Source organism: Rhinatrema bivittatum, chromosome 1 (assembly GCF_901001135.1).
Source record: "Rhinatrema bivittatum chromosome 1, aRhiBiv1.1, whole genome shotgun sequence".
Classification (NCBI taxonomy): domain Eukaryota; kingdom Metazoa; phylum Chordata; class Amphibia; order Gymnophiona; family Rhinatrematidae; genus Rhinatrema; species Rhinatrema bivittatum.
Window position 1 is genome coordinate 81606433 of NC_042615.1, and position 20130 is coordinate 81626562.

Below are 20130 nucleotides of genomic sequence, written 5' to 3' on the forward strand. Positions count from 1 at the left end.
AGTCAGGGGTAGAAGCAAGAATATACCGTCCCTATGATCTGAAAAGAAAAAAAAATAAATAAAGATGCAGCAGACAAGAAGAGATTTTAAACTGCTTGTGCTAAATGTGACACCCCGGCGGGATTAGAGCAGAGCCTCCTCCCGCCACTGGATCTGGGGGAAAGGAGGAGGAGCAAAGAACTGATTACTGCAAGTCTCACCTCAGGCTGAAGCTACTTTCAGAGGACAGGGCTCCAGCTGGTTTAGTATGCACATATGTGACGGTTTGCATTCAGTCCTCTTTCAAATGTATTAGAGGAGCATCTTTTAAAGGTGACAAAAAAAAAAAAAAAGAAAAGAATTAATATCTCTTGATCCCATCGCATAAAATCGCATTGGCGTGCTGATGCTGAATTTATACGAAGTGGCATTTGAAAAAGTAGGAGGGAGAAAAGTTTTCTTTTAAGGCAGACCTTAACCTTGAGCAGTGCGGAGGCAGCGAGCAATCACAACAGATGCTATAGTGTTCACTTTTTCTTAAACTGACAGCGACTATTTATTTATTTATTTCTTTTTTTTTTTTTTTTCATCGTACATTCCCCCTATGAAACTGCTCCGTCCATGCCCTTTAGTGGAGACGAGAAGGGGGGTCCCTTTTCCATGCCCTTTCCCTACTCGGTGTGCGCGTTTTTTCGCGCGCTGCTTAACAGTAAGGAGCATAGGTAAAGCGCGGCAGACAGCGCACCTCAGCCGGCAGCCTCCAGCGCCCCCCCTTGGAGTGGCTTCCAGAGAAATGATCTGCGCGCGTGGATGTGTTGTCTTAGTGCTCCCCGGGGACCAGATCCTGGGCAGCCCCCATCCTGACCCCGTGACTGGATGAAAAAAAAAAAAAAAAAAAAAAAAGTGAGCAGGATGCTGACGATGGCTATTAGATGCCTACGAGAGCCGTTTATTATTTATTTAAAAGGAGTTAAATGACAAGGGCGCGCGAGAGAGAAAAGATCCGGAGCTTTCATTAGCCCGGCAGTGCTTTCCGATGTTTTGATCGCAAAAGGTTTCTCTGGTGGCAAAGCCATTACTGAGTCCACTCTTTCTGTTTTGTTTTTTTTCTCCCTCTTTCCCTTCTCCGGCAGTTCAGACGGTGCAGCTCGGATCCCCGGGTTACAGCCGGATCGCTGCGGAGCGGGTTGTGAGAGAGCCGCGCTAGCCCCGGAGCGCTGCTGCTATAGCCGGGAAACCCTCCTCCGGCTCCCTCAGCTCCGCCGGCGGCGGCGGCGGCTGCTGCTGACACTCATCAATCAACCAATTGCAGATCGGCCCTGACAAGCCCGCGGGGGCGGCTTTTTTTTTTTTGTGTGTGTGTGTGTGTCTTTTCGGGGAAGAGTCTGCACCGCTACATCCCTCCACCGGCTCATCTTCAAACTTGCCTCCTTTCAGGAGATGTGTGGATAGAGAGTTGATGCGTCCCCGATGCACCCGAGCGCCGATCAGCTCCAGCGGGTGTAAGGAGAAAAAGAGAGGACCGACCAGCCCCCCCCTCCCCCCCCCTGCCGACTTCTCTTGCCCGCGCTGTCCCGTAACACTTTGCTAGAATGAAAATGCCGCCCTGGGTCGCCTTTTTCTTGGCGGGATTGACTTTCCGTGGGACGCTCCTTTCCTGCCACGGCCTTGATTATGATTACACGGACGATCCCGGTGAGCAGGAGAGAGCCGAGGGCATCGATTACAAGGATCCCTGCAAAGCCGGTAAGTGACTTTCCCCCCTCTTCTTGCTGTCGTCAGGCAGTCGGGATGGTGTCTTGTGCTTGTGAGAGGACTGGGGAGGCAGAGGGGGAGAGGAGGGAGCTCACCTGTCTCGTTCCTTGCTGAACTTTGGATTGTGTAAAGTGCAGAAAAAAAAAAGAACCTGTGCCTAATGTGACCCCTTGGGGGGAGAGAATCGCCGGGGAAAGCGGCGCATGCACTTTGGAAAGCGCAGGAGTGGAGGAGTAGCCCAGCCCAGGCAGATGCAGCGGCAAGGCTGAGAAGCAGGCAGAGGGCAGCTGCAACTGCTTGGGCAAGTCACTTCACCCTCCAGTGCCCCACGTACGACTTTACTGAATATAACTCACCTTGCGCTACGAAAGAGAAGCATGGGCTAAAATTAAGTTGTGATTTCAGTCATAGCTGATGTTTCATAGGTTCTATGTAAATCACTGGGAAAAGCTCTTGTGAGGTTAATGAAATGCAAAACCTCATTACATACTTTTTTTTTTTTTTTTTTTTGCTTTTCACGGTTTTTTTTTTTTTTAACACCAGAAGTGCTGAATTCTCCTATCAGTTATCTCCTGTTTCCTGCATGTTCAGAAAACGGTAGAACTTTGGCAGAGGGTTGAACACAAATCTCTCCCAGTGCAGGCTTGGGCTTCTGTGATCAGTTCCTGATCCGGGCACCTTGCATCCTCCTGCTGATTCCCTTCTTTTATTTGTTGCTGCTCTCACCTGTGTTCTGACATTGTCTTAGTGCCAGATATGCACCTTTAAGAATATTTTTCAGCTATTCCAGGGTTTAGGTGTCACTGTAAAACGTGAAGTAATGAAAGTCAGAAAAACAAATTACAGATGATCTTTTATTTATTTATTTATTTATTTATTTATTTATTTATATATTTTTTTACTAACCTGACACTTTTGTGATTAATCTTCTGGCGTTAAAACTTGAAGAAGTTGTGCCCTGCATGATGGAAATTGTGGAAAGTAAAACCTGTGCTCTGCTGTGTCCTGCCACTGGTTGTGTAAGGTTTGCTGTTGACCTTCTTGCAGGAGTTCTTGGATTTAGCTCCTTCAACTCTGGATGGCTTTCTCTAGGTCCCATTCCCCAGTGCCCCAATAATAAGGAAAAACATAGGCATGCATGGGGGACATCAATGAGATCCATACGTCTGAATGCCTCAAATTTTAACTCTTCAAGCTGGTCCTAGCCTTCTTCATAAACCACATCTGGATTATATATTCCATTATGAAAAAAAGTAGGGAAGCATTTAATGAATAAAATGAACTTTATTAGAAATGAAAGTGCCTCTATTGCCCCCACCAACCAAAAACATCCATGATAATCAAAATAACATTTACAGGGGGCTGATGATCTTGTTCTGGGCTTGAACCTACTCTCCTGTCATGCCATTAATTCTAGAAGGCAGCACATTTTTCCTTGGGGAACTGGAAAAAGCAAAGAGCAAATTCCCCAAAGAGGCCAGCTAGATCATGATAATTTCTTCTGTAGGAGTTCTGCCTCTTCCCCTTCTGGCCACAGGAGACAGAACCCAGTTTCCTCTCTCTCAAACCCAAATCTGAGTTGGTTGGATTTCCTCAATTCTGTCATGATCATTACCCTCAATAATGTGATTGCCTTGGTGTCAGGGGGTCTTTTGGGACCAAAATAACATAATATAAGGAACTTAAAAAAAAAAGTACTTAGTGTATGTGTGTATGGGGGGAGGGAGCTCCTCTTAGCTGGATAGCTCGCTCAGCCAGTGCAGATCCTAGTCTCCGGAGAACACCTGGGAAAGGAATCCTGTTGGAGTAAGAGGCTGACTTGACTGTCAATCAAACCAAGTGCATGGGTTGGGTCAGTAAGGGGAAGGGAGTGGACACAGTTACCTATGCTATAGAGAAACTCTGACTGGAACATAGCATGGGAGAATCTGCACAGACTACGACCTGAATAAGCAGACTGCTCTTCTCCGCCAGACATTAAGAGGTCCATGAAAAAGATAGGAGGCTGGGTCCCCTCTGGCACCACCGTAACTTGATCATTGTCCTGTCCCCTCTTCTACTCCCTCATATGAAACAATCCCCAGATAGTGGTTCTTTTCCCTGCATCTTTCTGCTTCTCTTAGGATTATTTTTTCCACTGTTTTAATTGTGCTGTACAGTGGTCTCTTGTTTATATAAACCCCCTTTATAACAAATTGAAGTCAAGGGTCCCAAGGTATATTTCCTTGGGACCCTTGACTTCAATGTTATGATGGTATAATATGGCTCTGTGAGACTTGGGTGTCTGGTAATGTGGCTTCCTGAATGTCAAGGGTTGGAAATCGTTGCTGTAAGATGAGAGAGAGAGAAAGAGAGAGCACTGTCTGACATGGTGAACAAGTGTCATCACCTTCAGAGCAGCAAAAGCATAGTGTTACTGTCCATACTGTGAAAGATACACTTATTAGCAACAGCACATATGGGAAGAAAAGAAAAAAATCATAAGAAGAAGCATGACTTGGAGTAATCTTTGGTTTCTCCTCTCACTCTTTCAAATTGTGAATAATGCCTTTGTTGAACTGCTCTCCATGGCATCTTGGAGATTAGAAAAGCAGTAGGAGTCCAGCTGGTCATATATTGCTGAATGAGTTGCAAATTCCTTACACTTATGTTGCGTACAGTGTGTGCTTTTGTAGGGGGCTGGAAAAGAGCTACATAATTTAACTGCCATGGTAAAATTCACCACTGATTGTTTAAAATATAAGATGTTGTAAAGCCCTTATCAAAATGATATTTTAGATGTGTCATAATAAGCTAATAGTTGAAGTCATATACTGAATGTCATTATATCGTTTTTAGCAATTTGTTGATGTAGACCGTGATATAGGTTGAAAGATACGAGCTTTGGATTGGTGGGTCTTTAGGAAGAATGGAGGCATGCAGAAACAGTAAACCAATCATTCTGTACCCTGAAAGAACATTTTCTGTGAAACTGATACTGGATCATTGTGCACCTGTTGATCTGAATACCAAATCATTTTGTTAGCATTTTGATCGGTAAAAAATGTGTGAATGACAATGATGTCCTAAATTTATCATTCATGAGTTTGGCACCACTGAAGTCCACTCATGTAGATGCTGTTGGGGGTAATAATGATCATCTTAAAATTAATATCAAGCACAAGATGTTAGTGAAATGTGCTACTATCAGCAGATGACTGTAAAACTAACTGAATATATGACTAAGTCCTCCACCCACGTCAGGCTAATTTTAAAAGAAAGCTTTGCCCCTCTCTATATGTGCTGTTTCAGAAATCAAATGGAAAGTAGCAATACCCATCTCATGTCAATGAAAATTGTTACTATACATTCATTATTTTGATATTTTTCAAGTTAATAATATTACTCCATTTGAAGCTGCCAAGTTAACAAAGAATCACACATTTTTTTTTTCACATGGATTGTATTTAATTTGACCATATTGACTAATGATGTTATGAAAATCATCACACACCCAAGCATGAACCATGTCTGTGAATGCGATTAATGACATGCACAAAGACAGTTCAAAGGAATTGCAGTGGTTTATCTGCAAGGCAAAGTTCTAGAAGGTACATTGGTCCTGGAGTAAATCTGATATTTTTTTGTAATGATGATACCATTTATCAGTTCAGCATAGGAACTATATTGCTGTATACATAATCATTCAAGGCCACACAGATCACTGCTTTAGATGTCACGGTTCATATTAAAGACCTTAACATAATAATGAATGAATTGGTAATGTTCCTTTTTAATATTCTGTATAACATTCGGGAAGCAGAGCTTTCTCCTAACTAAGACACCACACCCCTCTTCCCCGCAGAGAAATGAGGGGTGCTCCTTTTCTTGCTAGAGTCTTTGTCTTTTTAAATGTCTGATGAAGGAAGGGAATTTAATTTTAGTTTCTTCAGGTTAGCTGAGAAACTTGGGAAAAGAAATTAAAAAAAAAAAGAAACTTTAAAAACAATTATTTTTTACTTCACGCCTTTCATAAAGACCTGTATCCCAAAGTGTTTTACAGAGAGGCAGACAAAGCTGTCATTTGGTATGGAAATCAGGTGTCACCGCTGTATGTGCCAGGCCTTGCACTTCCCTAGATCATGTGGTTAATCACAGTACTACAGGATGGGGACTATGCACTCGCAAATGGTAGAAGAACTCTTTTATGCAGTCCGCTCTGCAGGAGAGAGGCACTCGGAAGACCGAGACCTATATTATTTTGTTTCAACCTCACTGGGCTCCCTGTCAAATATAGGTTTCAGTTTAAACTTGTACATAAGGTTCAAAACTCTGTTGGTCCTGTTTCATTGACTAATAAAATCAATAGATAGGTCCCATTGTGGGCCTTACGCTCAGCAGGTAAGAGCTTACTTTTTGTCTCTACCGTTAAAACTTACCATCTTCAGACCATCAGTTCCAGGGCCTTTGCTGTCTCTGGACCTACATTATGGAATGAGCTACCAGTGTGGACCACTGAGGACTCTTTCTGATTACAAATCTTTTAGAAAAAAGTTGAAAACACCCTTTTTTTCATTTGGCCTTTCCTTGACATTTCTATTGCAATGTTTTTTTTTTAATTATGCTCTGTTTGTGTTTTTTTGTTTTCATATGATTATGTATTGTTTTGCTTATCCAATGTTCACTGCTTAGAACAGTATCTCTGCTATAAGTGGTATAGAAAAACCTATAAATAAATAAATAAATAAATAAATAAATAAATAAATAAAAAAGCACTGCATATCTGTGTGACTTTCAGTTGCTTCCAAGAAATGAAAAGTTCAAAGATTATTTTAATTTGTCGTTCCTTGCTCTCCAAAGAACTTTCTTTGTCAGTGTAAATCAGATAAATATGTCTTGCATGCTCCATAGAAGTATGTGGGCTACAAATGGTAACACCAAGTTTGTTGAACAAAGCTTACCTTTCTTAAATCATGAGAGCATACACATTTCATTTTGAAACCTGCGCCGCAAATTACAGGTATCACAGCAGCAGATTTTGCATCATCTGATGTGGCTGTTCTGTCAGATTTGTTTTTGTCCTCTGGACAGAGAGCAAGTCCATACAGTGCAACTAAGACAGAAACAAAAGAATAAGTATTAAGGGCCATCATTAAGTACTGGGCATAAAAGTTCAAAAATCCTATGAGACAATATGAAAATGGTGCATCTGAAACCCAAGATTTTCAGTGTCTTGCAGTTTAAGGTAGGAAATAACCATGCAAGTAAAATCTTCTACAAAATGCACTGTGGAGACTTGTGCCATGAAAGAGAGGCAAAGATCCCACAGGGCTTTCTTTCCTCCTTGGTTTTTCTTCCTAAAACATTTCATGATGTGTTAAAGATTTGGTGGAGGAGGGGAAATTGTGCTTCACAATTAGCATATTTAATGTAGCAGTTTTCTACTAGCATTTTGCTTTTGCTGAATGGATGCAATAAACAGTGGCTACTTACACCTCTTTGAAGGAGACTTCCTGTAAGATGCAGATGTGAAACCTTCTCATTATGTTGATATAAGAGGTGTGAGTACTGCTCAGGTTACCAGATGGTCCCAGTTCATGGAAGGCAAGCTGAGCCAGTCCTGTGTTTTTAACTCTCACCCAACTGCATGGACAGTGGAAAGCAGAACTACCATTCTTGCCTTAGGGAAAATCCCATATTGCAATGTTGGCAGAAGTAAAAAAAAAACAAAACTAAATGAATAAAAACAGGACTGGCTTAACCTGTCCCAGATGATATAGAGTCATCTGGTAACCCTTGCACACCCACGACAAGGGCTTAACTGTGGTGTAAGTAGATCTACAGGTATGGAATTGGGATACTTCTGACACTCATGTGTTTTTGCTAAAGAAGGTGAGCATTAAAATCAAAGTTTAAATAGTTTGGTATCAGCCATATTACAAAGTTTTGGGCCGATCCTGGGGATTAGTAAAAATGAATTCTAATTTCATATAATAGATATGGTGCTTTCTGGAAGAAAGGTGCTGGTACTCACAAACAGGATGTATGGGGTTTTGTTTTGTATTTTTTGAGGGACCACAAGGGTAAATCAAGCAGGTAGAGGAAAAAGGTGCCAATATGCCATCCTGACAAGTACCCCCTGGAAAAAAAAAAGCCCTGTCTGTAAGAGAGCTTATATGTTCTTGCTTCTATTAGGCACAGTGCAGAAGCCTTTTCCCATAGGCAGAGAATGGCAATAGGGTGACCTGTAATCAGTGCTTTTATATATATTTTAGAACAGGCAGATCCATTCCTAGTTTTATCCTACAGCATGCATGCACTTGTAGCTCTGATTTCCTTAATGATATCAGGATTTACATTTCCATGTTTGTAATGGGGTATACCCAGGACTGTGTCTGCCTGTATTAAAAACCAAAACAAAACAAGTCAGCTTGTTATGCCAATTATGGGAAACGGGTCTCATGAGGTTTTTTTTTTCACAGTAACACTTTTCAGGTATCTGCTCATCCAGAAAAGATCCTTAAATTATTTCACATCTCTTTACTTCTTGGAAAGAGCAGTGGATGCATGGTATTAAGGTAGTGGAGGCAAACAAGTTTACTGAATTCAAGGAAGCAAAGTGGATGCCTACTTATGAAGAAAATGCCAGAGATCAACTGGGGCATTGTACCCGGAAGTGAACTGGGCAGATTAGATGATCATCCTCTGCCATCCTATTCTGTGTCTGTGTTTTGGTTTATCTTGTAGAGGGAACTTAGGGACAGTGAGGTGTCCCAATATAACCATCTAAAGACTCACACAGTTAGACATTTTGGTGCTCCCTGTCCATCGCCTTCTGGCACTCGTAGCAATAAGTTATGGAAAGGTGACCAAAGCTGATGTTAAGATACCCGTGCACAGCCAAAGTGGAGAAAGATACTTTCCACATCTCAGTTTACCAAATGCCCATTAGGATGGCTGCATTTCTTTCTTTCTTTTTTTTTTTTTCTTGATTTGGGGAATTTATGCATTTTGTAATGATATAATCTGTGTTGATAGATAATTTATTTTATGCTCAAGCGTTTTGCATTATTAGCTTTTTCTGAATTTTTCTACTTTTGCTGCTGTATCTTGATTTATGACATAAAGCACTCTGGGTCCTTGGTGAAGAGCAGTATTGAAACAGAAATAAAAGATGCTTAGTATATACAGGCAGACACAGATTAAGAGGTTGGTTTACAATATACATGTGTCGGAGAAGTTCAGCTTGCTATGTAAAGAAAAAAAAACAAACCCACACTTAGCAGAGGACCAGATATACCAGAGGATTCTTTTTCCCCCATTTTATGTTTATGGGAAGAAATAAGGGCCAACACACAAGTTGTAGGTGACACCTTTTTATTGAACTAACTGAATACATATGTGACTGTCTCTTGTGTCTGTGGGAGAAATGGTTAGTACATTTGGCCTGTCGCGAGGGTTTACTGCTCCCCTTTCTCTTCATTCTCATCTTGTAAAGATCAGGACCCAGGGGGCCCATTCAGCTTGGAAGACTGGCTTGCAGCTTTTCGTGGCTTTGAAAACATCGATATATTATTACAAGAAACACATAACCCCGTGCTTCACATTTTGCCAGTGTGTGCATATTGGGTATAGCATAAAGGAAACCTGCTTTCCTTTCACTGCCAGGACTGGCTTTACAGGTGTGCCACCTGTGCGCAGCACGGTCACTTCAGGGGTGCAGCTGCCCACAGCAGTCTGGGGAATTCCCCCCCCCCCCCCCCCACACTGCCTATGGCGAACAGAGTGTATGGTGGCAGCTTCTAGGGATGTACAGAAGGACGCCATACGTTGCATTCGTGATTCGGATTCGTCGGGGAGCAGATACATTGCATTCGGCCATATGGCAGCCTGATGCGTTAATACAGCGATTTCTATTCGTGTCCCAGCTAAAATTAAAATTAACTACAACCCCCCACCCTCCTGACCCCCCTTTCCCCAAGACTTACCAAAACTCCCTGGTGGTCCAGCAGGGAGTCCGGGAGCAATCCAATGCACTCTCACACCCTCGGTGCCGGTTTCATCATGGGGCCGATAGCCTTTGTCACAGGGGCTACCGGTGCCATTGGTCAGCCCCTGTCACATGGTCATCGGCGCCATCTTGTGCTCCTACCATGTGACAGGGGCTGACCAATGGCACCGGTAGCCCCTGTGACATAGTATGGGCAAAGGCTATCGGCGCCATTTTGAGTACTGGCATCGGGCGGCCGGCGTGCAGGAGGTCGCTCCCGGACCCCCGCTGGACTTTTGGCAAGTCTTGTGGGGGTCAGGAGGCCCCCCCAAGCTGGCCAAAAGTCCCTGGGGGTCCAATGGGGTCCCGGAGCGACCTCCTGCACTCCGGCCATCCGATGCCAGTACTCAAAATGGCGCTGATAGCCTTTGCCCATATTATGTCACAGGGGCTACCGGTGCCATTGGTCAGCCCCTGTCACATGGTAGGAGCACAAGATGGCGCTGATGGCCATGTGACAGGGGCTGACCAATGGCACTGGTAGCCCATGTGACAAAGGCTATCGGCGCCATGATGAAACCTGCACCAAGGGTGTGAGTGCAGGGGATGGTTCCTGGACCCCCAGCTGGACCACCAGGGAGTTTTGGTAAGTCTTGACGGGGTTCAGGAGGGTGGGGGGGGGTTTGTTTAAATTTTTATTTAGGTGGCTGTATAATTCAGCGAAGATTCGTGTATTCGTGGGGAATCGCGATACGTTTCACTTGTCCATGAATACTACGAATAGTGCAATATACATTGTGGATCGCCAATACGGTGAAAACGAATGCACACCCCTAGCTGCTTCAAAGAGAGCATTATAACCTGTGGCACTGCAGAGGGAAGCCATATCCACTACCTCAAATCAGGAGGCTGTTGCTCCTTACACATCTGTATTTATTTAATATTCTGCTCTTTCAGGCACCTCAAAGCAGATTACGCTCCGATACTGTTGGTATTTGCACAGTGCACCACTGGTATTAAAGCCAGCCCGGATCACTGCTTTGCTAGAAATTTGCTGCATTTAGCTCCTCCAAGCATACATATTTGGGGCCTGATGTATAAAAGATTTTCTCCCATTTTGAGGCTATCAAAAAAAAAATTTCCTTACATAAATCACGCTTCCAAGTGCCTAACTTCAAGAAAAGACAGGAATGTGATATGATTGCTGCAAAACCCTTTAAGTGCCATTTCATCAGCATCGAGATGTGCATCAGATTAGATATCTCAAAAGATTTCATTATGCTACTTTAACTGATTGCAAATGCTGCCTTGAGTTATTTTTATAGTACTCCCTGGTTGGATAAAAATGCAATATGCCCATAGTTTGAAAAGTCTTAATATTTCAGGGCTGGTGCCTGCTCCTCTTTTTCCGTTATGGGATGGAAGCCTGCAAACCGGTAACCTCATGCTGGAACAAGCCTGTGAGCCCTGGGCAGGAATAAGCCCTTGGGAACGTGAAGGGGAGGGGTAATGGGCATGTGTGAAGGAACAATGGAGGAGAGAGAGTGAGGGTGGACACAATAGTCATGTTAGGCCTGATTTGGCTGTGACACCAGCCCACCAATCCCCCTGGAGTATCTCTACTGACCTGCCAGCACTCATTCCATCTCTTGGATTGAAACATTGCAGCCTGGCTCCTACATTGAAAAATATTTTTCAGCCACTAAATATATCGTTGTGATGACTGAGAAGAAAGTGTTGAACTCAGATTAGCTTGTTTAGTTTATAATCTGGCATTATTTCTTCCTCATGTGCTCTTCTAAACTCATGCTGCAAGGCTGTTGTCAGGCATTGTCTTGGAGATGTATTTTTCAGTGGTGTCTACATGATAAACATTCTTCTTTCTGGTCTCGTGAGCCTGGAAAGCACATTTTGACTGTGTTCTGGCCTTGCTCCTGTCAGTTCTGCTGCTCTGCCAACTTCCTTCCTTATGCAGACATAAGTCAAGAGAAGAGGCAGCTGGCTCCCTTACAGGGTAAAGGGCTTTCATCTTTCATATCATTTTATTGGCATAATTATGTTATTGGCTTCATTCAATGATTTCAATTTGATCAGGCAGGATTTCCTTGATGGTGATAAGACTGGGAAAAAATAAACAAGTTGGGAAAATCTCAGGAAGCTTTACAAAGGATCATGTTGGGGACTTTGTAACATGCCCTGTGATTTTTCCCAGATCATTTAATTTCCTTCAGTATGAGTCAGCAATGCCATCTGGCAGGTATGACCCTGATAGTAGGCGGTGCTTCAGAGCACAGTCACACAAAACCATAGAACATGATGGTAGTAGATAAGGCCTTGCTAGTCTCCCAAATTACTTGCTGTTGCAGTACCATAGACCATGGAAGGGGCGAAAGTGACTGACCAAGTTGTCAGTACAGCAGCATGGGCCTGGGTCCCAAACCAAACCCCATCCCCAAAAAGGGCCAGGGCTGGGAACCATTCTGTCCTCCACTTACCCATTCCATGGTGGGGTCCTGCATAGAAAAAGGGGCAGGAGGGATGCTCAATCGTCACCTGCCCCTCTGACATCCCTTAAAAATAGCACCAGCTGACTGTGAGAATGGTGCCATAGTGACATGAAAATTGCGCTCGTCTTAGGGCCGCCCAGCGCCATTTTGTTGTATGGCTATGCAGAAAATGGAGTTGGCTATTCTTGAGACCAGCACCATTTTGACCCAGGAGAAGCTCCAAAGAGGCATCAGGTCAGGCCCAGGGCTGGTGCAAGGGCTTTAGAAGACCTAGGTGAACTTTATGGCCTTATTCACACTCCCTGCCCCCCACCCTCAGTTGCACCCTCCTCACACACAATAAAAATATTATGCATTTATAATAATAGATTTTTACGTAAAATAGGACAGTCAAAGTACAGTATTCCGAGGCAAAAATATCACTTAATAACATATATTTTCAGGTCAAAATTCAATAAGGTTAGTGGACAAGTTATCCGGCTAAAGTTAACCGGATAACTTGTCCTGTATATTCAGCGGAATAAATGTCCCGCTGAATATACTTGTTTAAAGTTATCTGGCTTCATATACCCGGATACTTCAACCCTAACTGGCCAGTGATTGAATATAGCCGGTTGGGCCTAAAGTTTTCCGGCCTCTTGTGGCTGGATAACTCACTACTTACCCAGATATTTTCAGAGATATCCAGGTAAGTAGCACCTCTTAGAAAAAAATATTCCAGTCGTGGGTCTCCTGGCCGAATGCCCATGCCCCCTACACTACCTGCATGTATCCCCTCCCCCATTGGAGGTCCCCACAAGCTGGCCCAAACTTTTCAAATTTGAAAAGTTTAAAAGTTTCATCCAGCGATCGTCACCAGCATGGGCCTCCCCCTCCCTCCTTCCTCTCACCTCCCTGTTAAAAATATTTTAATTGCCCTTCCTCTGCCTCCCATCATCCCCTTCCCCCACCCCTGGCTGATACCCTTCCACCCACCTATTACCTCCAAAACTGGCCCCTCTGTGCTGGGATCATTCTTCTCGGTGATCCTGGTCGCTTGTAGCGTAACGTCAGCGATTACCTAAGTAACGTTTCCGGTGTTATAAAGTAATAACTCTGGAAGCATACCGTTTAGTGTAAAACTATGCTTCCAGCATTATTACCTATGTAACATGCTTTAAGTGGCCAGGATCGAGCAGGTCTAAAGTGATGCGGCTAACTTAGCCGGATATACCTGATATTGGGCTAAGTTAGACAGAAAATGGGACCTTTCCCTGGAATGCCCCAGAATGCCCCTTTCATATGGTGCTAAATTAAAGTCAGAGAACAACATATCCAACAATAATTTAGGAGGATAAGAGGTTGAATATGCTGTATAAGCCATTTAGACAGATAATGTTTGAGTTATCCGTCTATAAGCTTTTGAATTTCTACCCCTATATTTACATGCACTGTTGTGGTGCTATTCAGAAGACCCTGCAAAACAACACTTGCGACTCATATAGTATTAGGCTTTTTGTTAGGTATGGGCTTATCCCTTAGAAAGTGCAGAGTAAATTGAATTACAATTACAATATAGCAAACATCCCATGCTGAAACAGCACTAACAGCCAGAACTGCAAATATTACACCAGGCCCTAAACACCAATACACCTCCTATTAGGAAACTCAGAACAAGCCAGACTGCTAGAAATCCCTACTAGCAGAATACCTCACATCAGTTCATCATGTAAAACAATGACTGACCCTTAGCTAATAAAGAATAAAGACACCATAAAACATAAATAGAAACATGGAGACAAAATAATCTGAACTATTAAGCCACAAGCCATACCCTGCATACAGTTCCTCAATGAAAAACAGAAACATCACTAATAGTAAAAACATGAAATAAAAAGCCTCAGTCATAATACTAGAACCATACTAATAAAAAGAGCAAAAACTTTAAATCAACTGACAAATAGAATAACATCCCATTTTATACCTTTTGGAAACAAATTTTTCAAGTCTTGTCCAAATTATTTAGGACAATTATTCACCTATTCTAAGTATTCTAGGCAAAGATCTCGATGTCCACAGTGCTGGGACTTCATTTCTTTGTTTTTGAGTAAGTGTTGCTTAATTGCTAAGAGGTGCATGATGTTGAAATGATTATGTATTGATATGTGGAGAGCAGAAATGATTGAGTTATGGGGTATGGAATTTAAAGCCTTCTATCCAAAGCCAAAGGCTTATGCTGGTAAACTTTTGAACATTTGGGCTACCTACATTGGTTCTTTATCTGTTGATCTGCATTCAGTGTTACTGTGGAAATTTGGAGCTTGAAATTCCTCCTTTTGTTTACCTAACACTCAAAATGAAAGATTACTACTTTGTTACTTGATAGCTGTAACTGTATTTGTTTATGGTTGGTTTAAAAATTAATAAAAATATAATGGGAAAAAATCTTGTAGAAAAAATTTTCAAACATCTATAAAATTATTCAGACCAACAGACCCAAATAACATCTAAAAATTAAAACAAAGCTTTAAAAAAAATCCCTGATCTCCATACCTGGGGACTTCTGATTTCCACTTGCCATGAGATTATCTTGGAATAGCAGAAAAGAGAGAGGGTTGCTGTGCACAGACTTTCTCCTCTCTCTTTCACACACATACACACGCACTCACAAGCTCTCTTGCATTTACACACACACACACATGAACTCTCGCTTTCACACACATACATGATCTCTCTCTCTCTCTCTCACACACACACACACACACACACACACACACATGCACATGCTCGCACACATGCTCTCTTGCTCACACACACACACACACACACACTCTTTTGCTCACTCACGAGCGTCTGTTTTCCCCTGCCACCGGCACAAGATACACGGCGTGGACCATCTATCTTGGGTGTCCAGATTTTTTTTTTTTCAAAAAAATTGTTTTTTTTCAAATTTCAATCTGCTTTCCGTGGTTTCTCCTACTTAGTATCATGACGATACTAAATGGAGGAATCACAGAAAGCAGGAATTTTTCTTTTTTCCAGCGAGCTCTTGAGCGCAGCCTACCCTTTACGGGGTGGTGGAAAATTTGCCGTGTTGCAAGGGGCGCATTGGCTGCGCAGGAAAGTTTTTGTTTTTTTTTAAATTACTGGGATTAGCTAATTGCCTCGTCTACATGGAATTTACATGTGATGAGCGCTATTAGCTATGTGCTCGATTGGACGTGCGTTTTGGATGCGCTGATCCCCGTATTGCATTGGGGGGTTATGGACACGTGTCCAAAAAGCGCATCCCTTCGCGTGTTAAGCCATGCGCTGGCCGCAGCACATGGTATTGCATTGGCCTGTTTATTTGCTCAGAGTTATTCTGCTCTCTGGCTATATGCACAGCAGCTGCAGTGGAAACAGTGATGCAGAAAGCTGAGCAAGGCATTTTGTAAGCAGTGGAGATGCTTTTAGAAACCAGCCCACAAAGGATGCCCCTAGAACAGGGGTGGATATTGTCTGCATCATGGGCCTAGGGAGGAGAGGAGTCCTTCTCAGAACTTTGGTCAGGGATCCGATGAGGGGGGGTGGATTGTCCCCCAGAGCACCAGAATGGGGCATATCCCTCCCTCCCGTTACTCAACTGTTGCAAAGTTTTAATTACAGGCTCTTGCCTCAAGAAAAGACACTGCTTATAATCTCAAACTACATCATAAAACAAAAATTGAGGCTTTGCAATACTTATTATACTCACCAGAATTGTAGCTGTAGAGGAACATTTTTTTAACAAGCATTTTGAAGTCTCAAATGTTTTTTATTATGTAGCCTGGAAGTATAATAAAAAATATACTGAGCTTTTGCAATTAAACCTACAGGCTAAAGAATCAAGAAAACCTATCAAACTTTTTTCTAGGATCTTGCAGTGACAGCAATGATTTTTTTCCTTTTGCTAGCTTTTTTTTTTTTGCAGAAGAGTGAAGCACATCATTCATTCCACCCCTTCCCCCCACTTTCTGATACTTCCTCTTTTTAACCCAGGTGTCTGGCTTCCTCCTTCCTGCCTTGTGCATGGAAACTGTCTCCCCGCTATTTTGCTGCATGTTGGCTGCCTCTGCCTTCGCCTCAAGCCACTGTTTCTTCCTTATCCTTCTACAAGATGTCTTATCTCCTGCTACTATCACTTGATGCCTTCCTGCCTCTTCTTCTGCCCACACAGCCCCTACCTAACTCTTCTTCTGCTTGTACAGTTGTTGCCACCTCCTTCTGCCATTTGGCTACTCCCCTGGTGGAGAGAGCAGGGAAACATGGATGTCGAAGCTCTGTAGCTGTTCCTGCCAACATCATTATCAAAGATAGCAATGTTGGGCCTTTGATGATGTTGGCAGGGACATCCGTAGAACTACAGACTGGCTGACCAGTATCCTCATTCATTCAATCAGAACATTTTTAATGATAAGTGTGCTCAATTAAAGTGTCCCATGGGTTAATTTGCCCATCCTTGATATAGAAAGTTCCTATTCTATTGGCAGTAGAAAGCTATATCTGCTAAATATCTCTGATGATGTTCTATGCTGTTTAATAACATAGTGAATGTTTGCAAATAAAGACCAAAATGGTCCATCCAGTTTGCTCAAAAGGTTTTCTTTAAAAAAAATTAACATTATTATTATTAATATTTTAAGGGTAGTAGCAACTGCCACTCCATGCAGGCTATCTCCAAGCAGAATTGTGAATTTTAGGTGTAATTGTAAAATTACCCCATGACTTCATTTCCATTCACTAGCCAGCAGAGATCTTCTGTGTTTGTCACATACCCTTTTGAATTCCATTACCATTCTCATCATCACTACCTCTTCTGGGAGGGCATTCCATGCATCTACCACCCTTTCTTTAAAGAAATATTTTCTGATATTGTTTTTGAGTCTTCCTCCTTGGAATTTCATATCATGACCACTAGTTTTGTAGCCTCCTTTCCATTGATTAAAAAAAAAAACAAATTTTTTGTACATCATTAATTTCTTTCAGGTATTTGAAGTTCTGCATCAAACCTCCCCTGTATCTTTTCTCCTCCAGGGTATTCATATTAAGGTCCTTGGGTCTCATTTCATATGGCTTTCCATACAGATCTCACACCATTTTGGTTGCCATTCTCTGGACCAGTTCCATTCTGTCCTCATCCTTTTTGAGAAGAGGTCTCCAGAACTGAACACAGTATTCCACGTGAGACCTCTCCAAGGAGTGGCATTACCGTCTCCTTTTTCCAGTTGGTTATGTCTCTTTGTGTTACATTTAGGGCAGTGGTCCGGTGTTGTGAACACCACCTTCAGGAGTGACTCCAGGTGGAGAGAGACAGAGACAGCTGAAAGGTCTGTGTTAAATGGCTGGGAAGGAATGAGATGCAGGCAAGAGTGAATGGAGCTGGGCGATGGCTGAGATATGGAGCAGAGTACTGGCTGGGAACAAAGTCAAAGTTCAGGCAGGGTCAAGGCAGGCAGCAGGCAAACAGAGTCAATGCCCAGGCAGGGTCAAGGCAGGCGGCAGGCAAACAGAGTCAATGTCCAGGCAGGGTCACAAGAACCTTATAGCAAGACAGAGAGCCCGAAGGTCACACACACACACACGACTAGGCAGAGAGCCCGAAGGCCACACACACACACGGCAAGGCAGAAGGCCCGAAGGCCACACACACACACGGCAAGACAGAAGGCCTGAAGGCCACACACACACTGCAAGGCAGAAGGCCCGAAGGCCACACACACACACACAGCAAGGCAGAAGGCCCGAAGGCCACACACACACACACAGCAAGGCAGAAAGCCCGAAGGCCACACACACAGCAAGGCAAGGCAAGGCAGAAGGCCCGAAGGCCACATACACACACAGCAAGGCAAGGCAAGGCAGAAGGCCCGAAGGCCACATACACACACAGCAAGGCAAGGCAAGGCAGAAGGCCCGAAGGCCACACACACACACACACAGCAAGGCAAGGCAAGGTAGAAGGCCCGAAGGCCACACACAAACAGCAAGGCAAAGCAAGGCAAGGCAAGGCAGAAGGCCCGAAGGCCACACACCCACAGCAAGGCAAGGCAAGGCAGAAGGCCCGAAGGCCACACACACACAGCAAGGCAAGGCAGAAGGCCCGAAGGCCACACACCCACAGCAAGGCAAGGCAAGGCAGAAGGCCCGAAGACCACACGCACGGCAAGACAAAGCAAGGCAGAAGGCCTGAAGGCCACACACAGCAAGGCAAGGAAGGCTAGAGCAGGGAGCCCAAACGAGCTCGATGCCGAAGCACTGGAGTCTAGGGTAGGCAGGGTTATAAAGGAACATCCAGGACATAGAGCAGATGGATTGGGCCAGCCAGGAGAGCCTGCACTTGAGGGACCCCTGGTGGTGAGGTGGTTGCACAGCAGCCATAGCCGTAACACTTTGAATGCAGCCCTGCATCCCTCTGACATTAGCATTCTCTTGTAACATTGCTTTGCCACCTTCAGATCATCAGACACTATCATCCCAAGGTCTTTCACCCAGTTCGTGCACATAAGTCTCTCGCCCCCAATACATACAACTCCTTCAGATTGCCAGCCCCCAAATGCTTGACTCTGCACTTCTTGGCATTGAATCCCAATTGCCAAACCTTTGACCACTTCTCCAGCTTTTCTAGCTCATTCTTTCCACTCTTTCAGGCATGTCCACTCTGTTGCAAAAAGATAATATTACCTTCTAATCCCTCTGCAATATTGCTCACAAAGATATTGAATAGAATCAGTCCTAGAACAGAACCTTGAAGAAATCCACTTATCACTCTTCTCTTTTGAGTATAGGTTCCATTTACCATTATTCGCTGATGTCTGTCAGTCAGCCAGTTTGTAATCCATTCCACCACCTTGGAATCAACTCCCAGGCTTCTCATTTTATTTATGAGCCTCCTATGCGGGACTGTATGAAAAACCTTGTGGAAATCCAAGTAAAGGTATTTGCACAAAAGGCAAATCATTTAGAATGGAAAGTAAGTTCTGGATTTAGGGGTCATGATATGAAGTCCCAAGGAGATACACTCAGGACCAACTTCAGAAGGTATTTTTTTCACAGAAAATGTTTAGATTTTAATTAATGTAAATATTAATTGTATACTCATTTTTATTTTATTTATTTGGTTGTAAACTGGTATGATTGATATATAGAATATTGGTCTATAAAACAATATAAATAAATAAATACCTAATTTGGTCATTGCAACAATGGTCCTGGGCCAAGAACCAAGCACCAGGGCTCCTCCCAAAACCCTGTGGTTCTGAGCCCTGAATCTGGCCAGTAAGTGTCATCCTTAAGCAATGAACATGAGCGCCTCCCTCCCAGAGGGCAGGGAATGCTGCTTCTGCAGCTCCCTCAATCCCAGCTGACATGAAGAGTAGAAGGACCAGAGGCAAGGATTGAACCAGAGACCTTTCTCATGGCAGCCATTGTCGGCCATGGTGATAACTTTTAATTGGGCTTAATACATTTCTGACTAGCTTTTGAGCATTATCTTCCCCTCATCAGGTCAAAGCAAAATGAGTTGGTTAATGCAAAGCAAAAGTTGCATGAATGTGTTTGTTCACCTTTATTTCGACATTTCTTGAGAACTGAAGGGGTATGTACAGGTTAACTGCTAGTCATGTATGCTCTGTCATTATTTAAGTACTTAGCACCTAATTTAAGAGTCCTAATTCAGGTTTTTGGGATCTCCCTCACAGTACCCCTACTTTCTGTTGCTTGCTGTCTGTGCAATACAGGGTAGCAAAATGAATGGGAACGTATCTGTGGAAATAGTCTTTTTTTCCCATTGCATCTAATTGTAAAATCTGTTGCAGAAAAGTTTATTAGGAAGGGGTTATACGTCTTGTTGCTTTGGATAGTTTGAAAAAAATCAAAAGTGCATTAATAAGTGAAATCTGAGTTCCTGTTTCTTGGTAAACT

The 20130-nt window shown here is 43.2% G+C and overlaps 1 protein-coding gene across 1 annotated transcript in view; it reads left to right on the forward strand.

The window, feature by feature from the left end:
• The first annotated feature begins 1351 nt into the window (after positions 1-1351).
• Positions 1352-20130, forward strand: part of TLL1 (tolloid like 1) — a 586556-nt gene continuing 567777 nt past the window's right edge. Inside the window, 1 exon segment of the mRNA XM_029571633.1 lies at positions 1352-1725. Coding sequence (XP_029427493.1) covers positions 1572-1725 — 154 coding nt within the window. The 5' untranslated portion in view covers positions 1352-1571.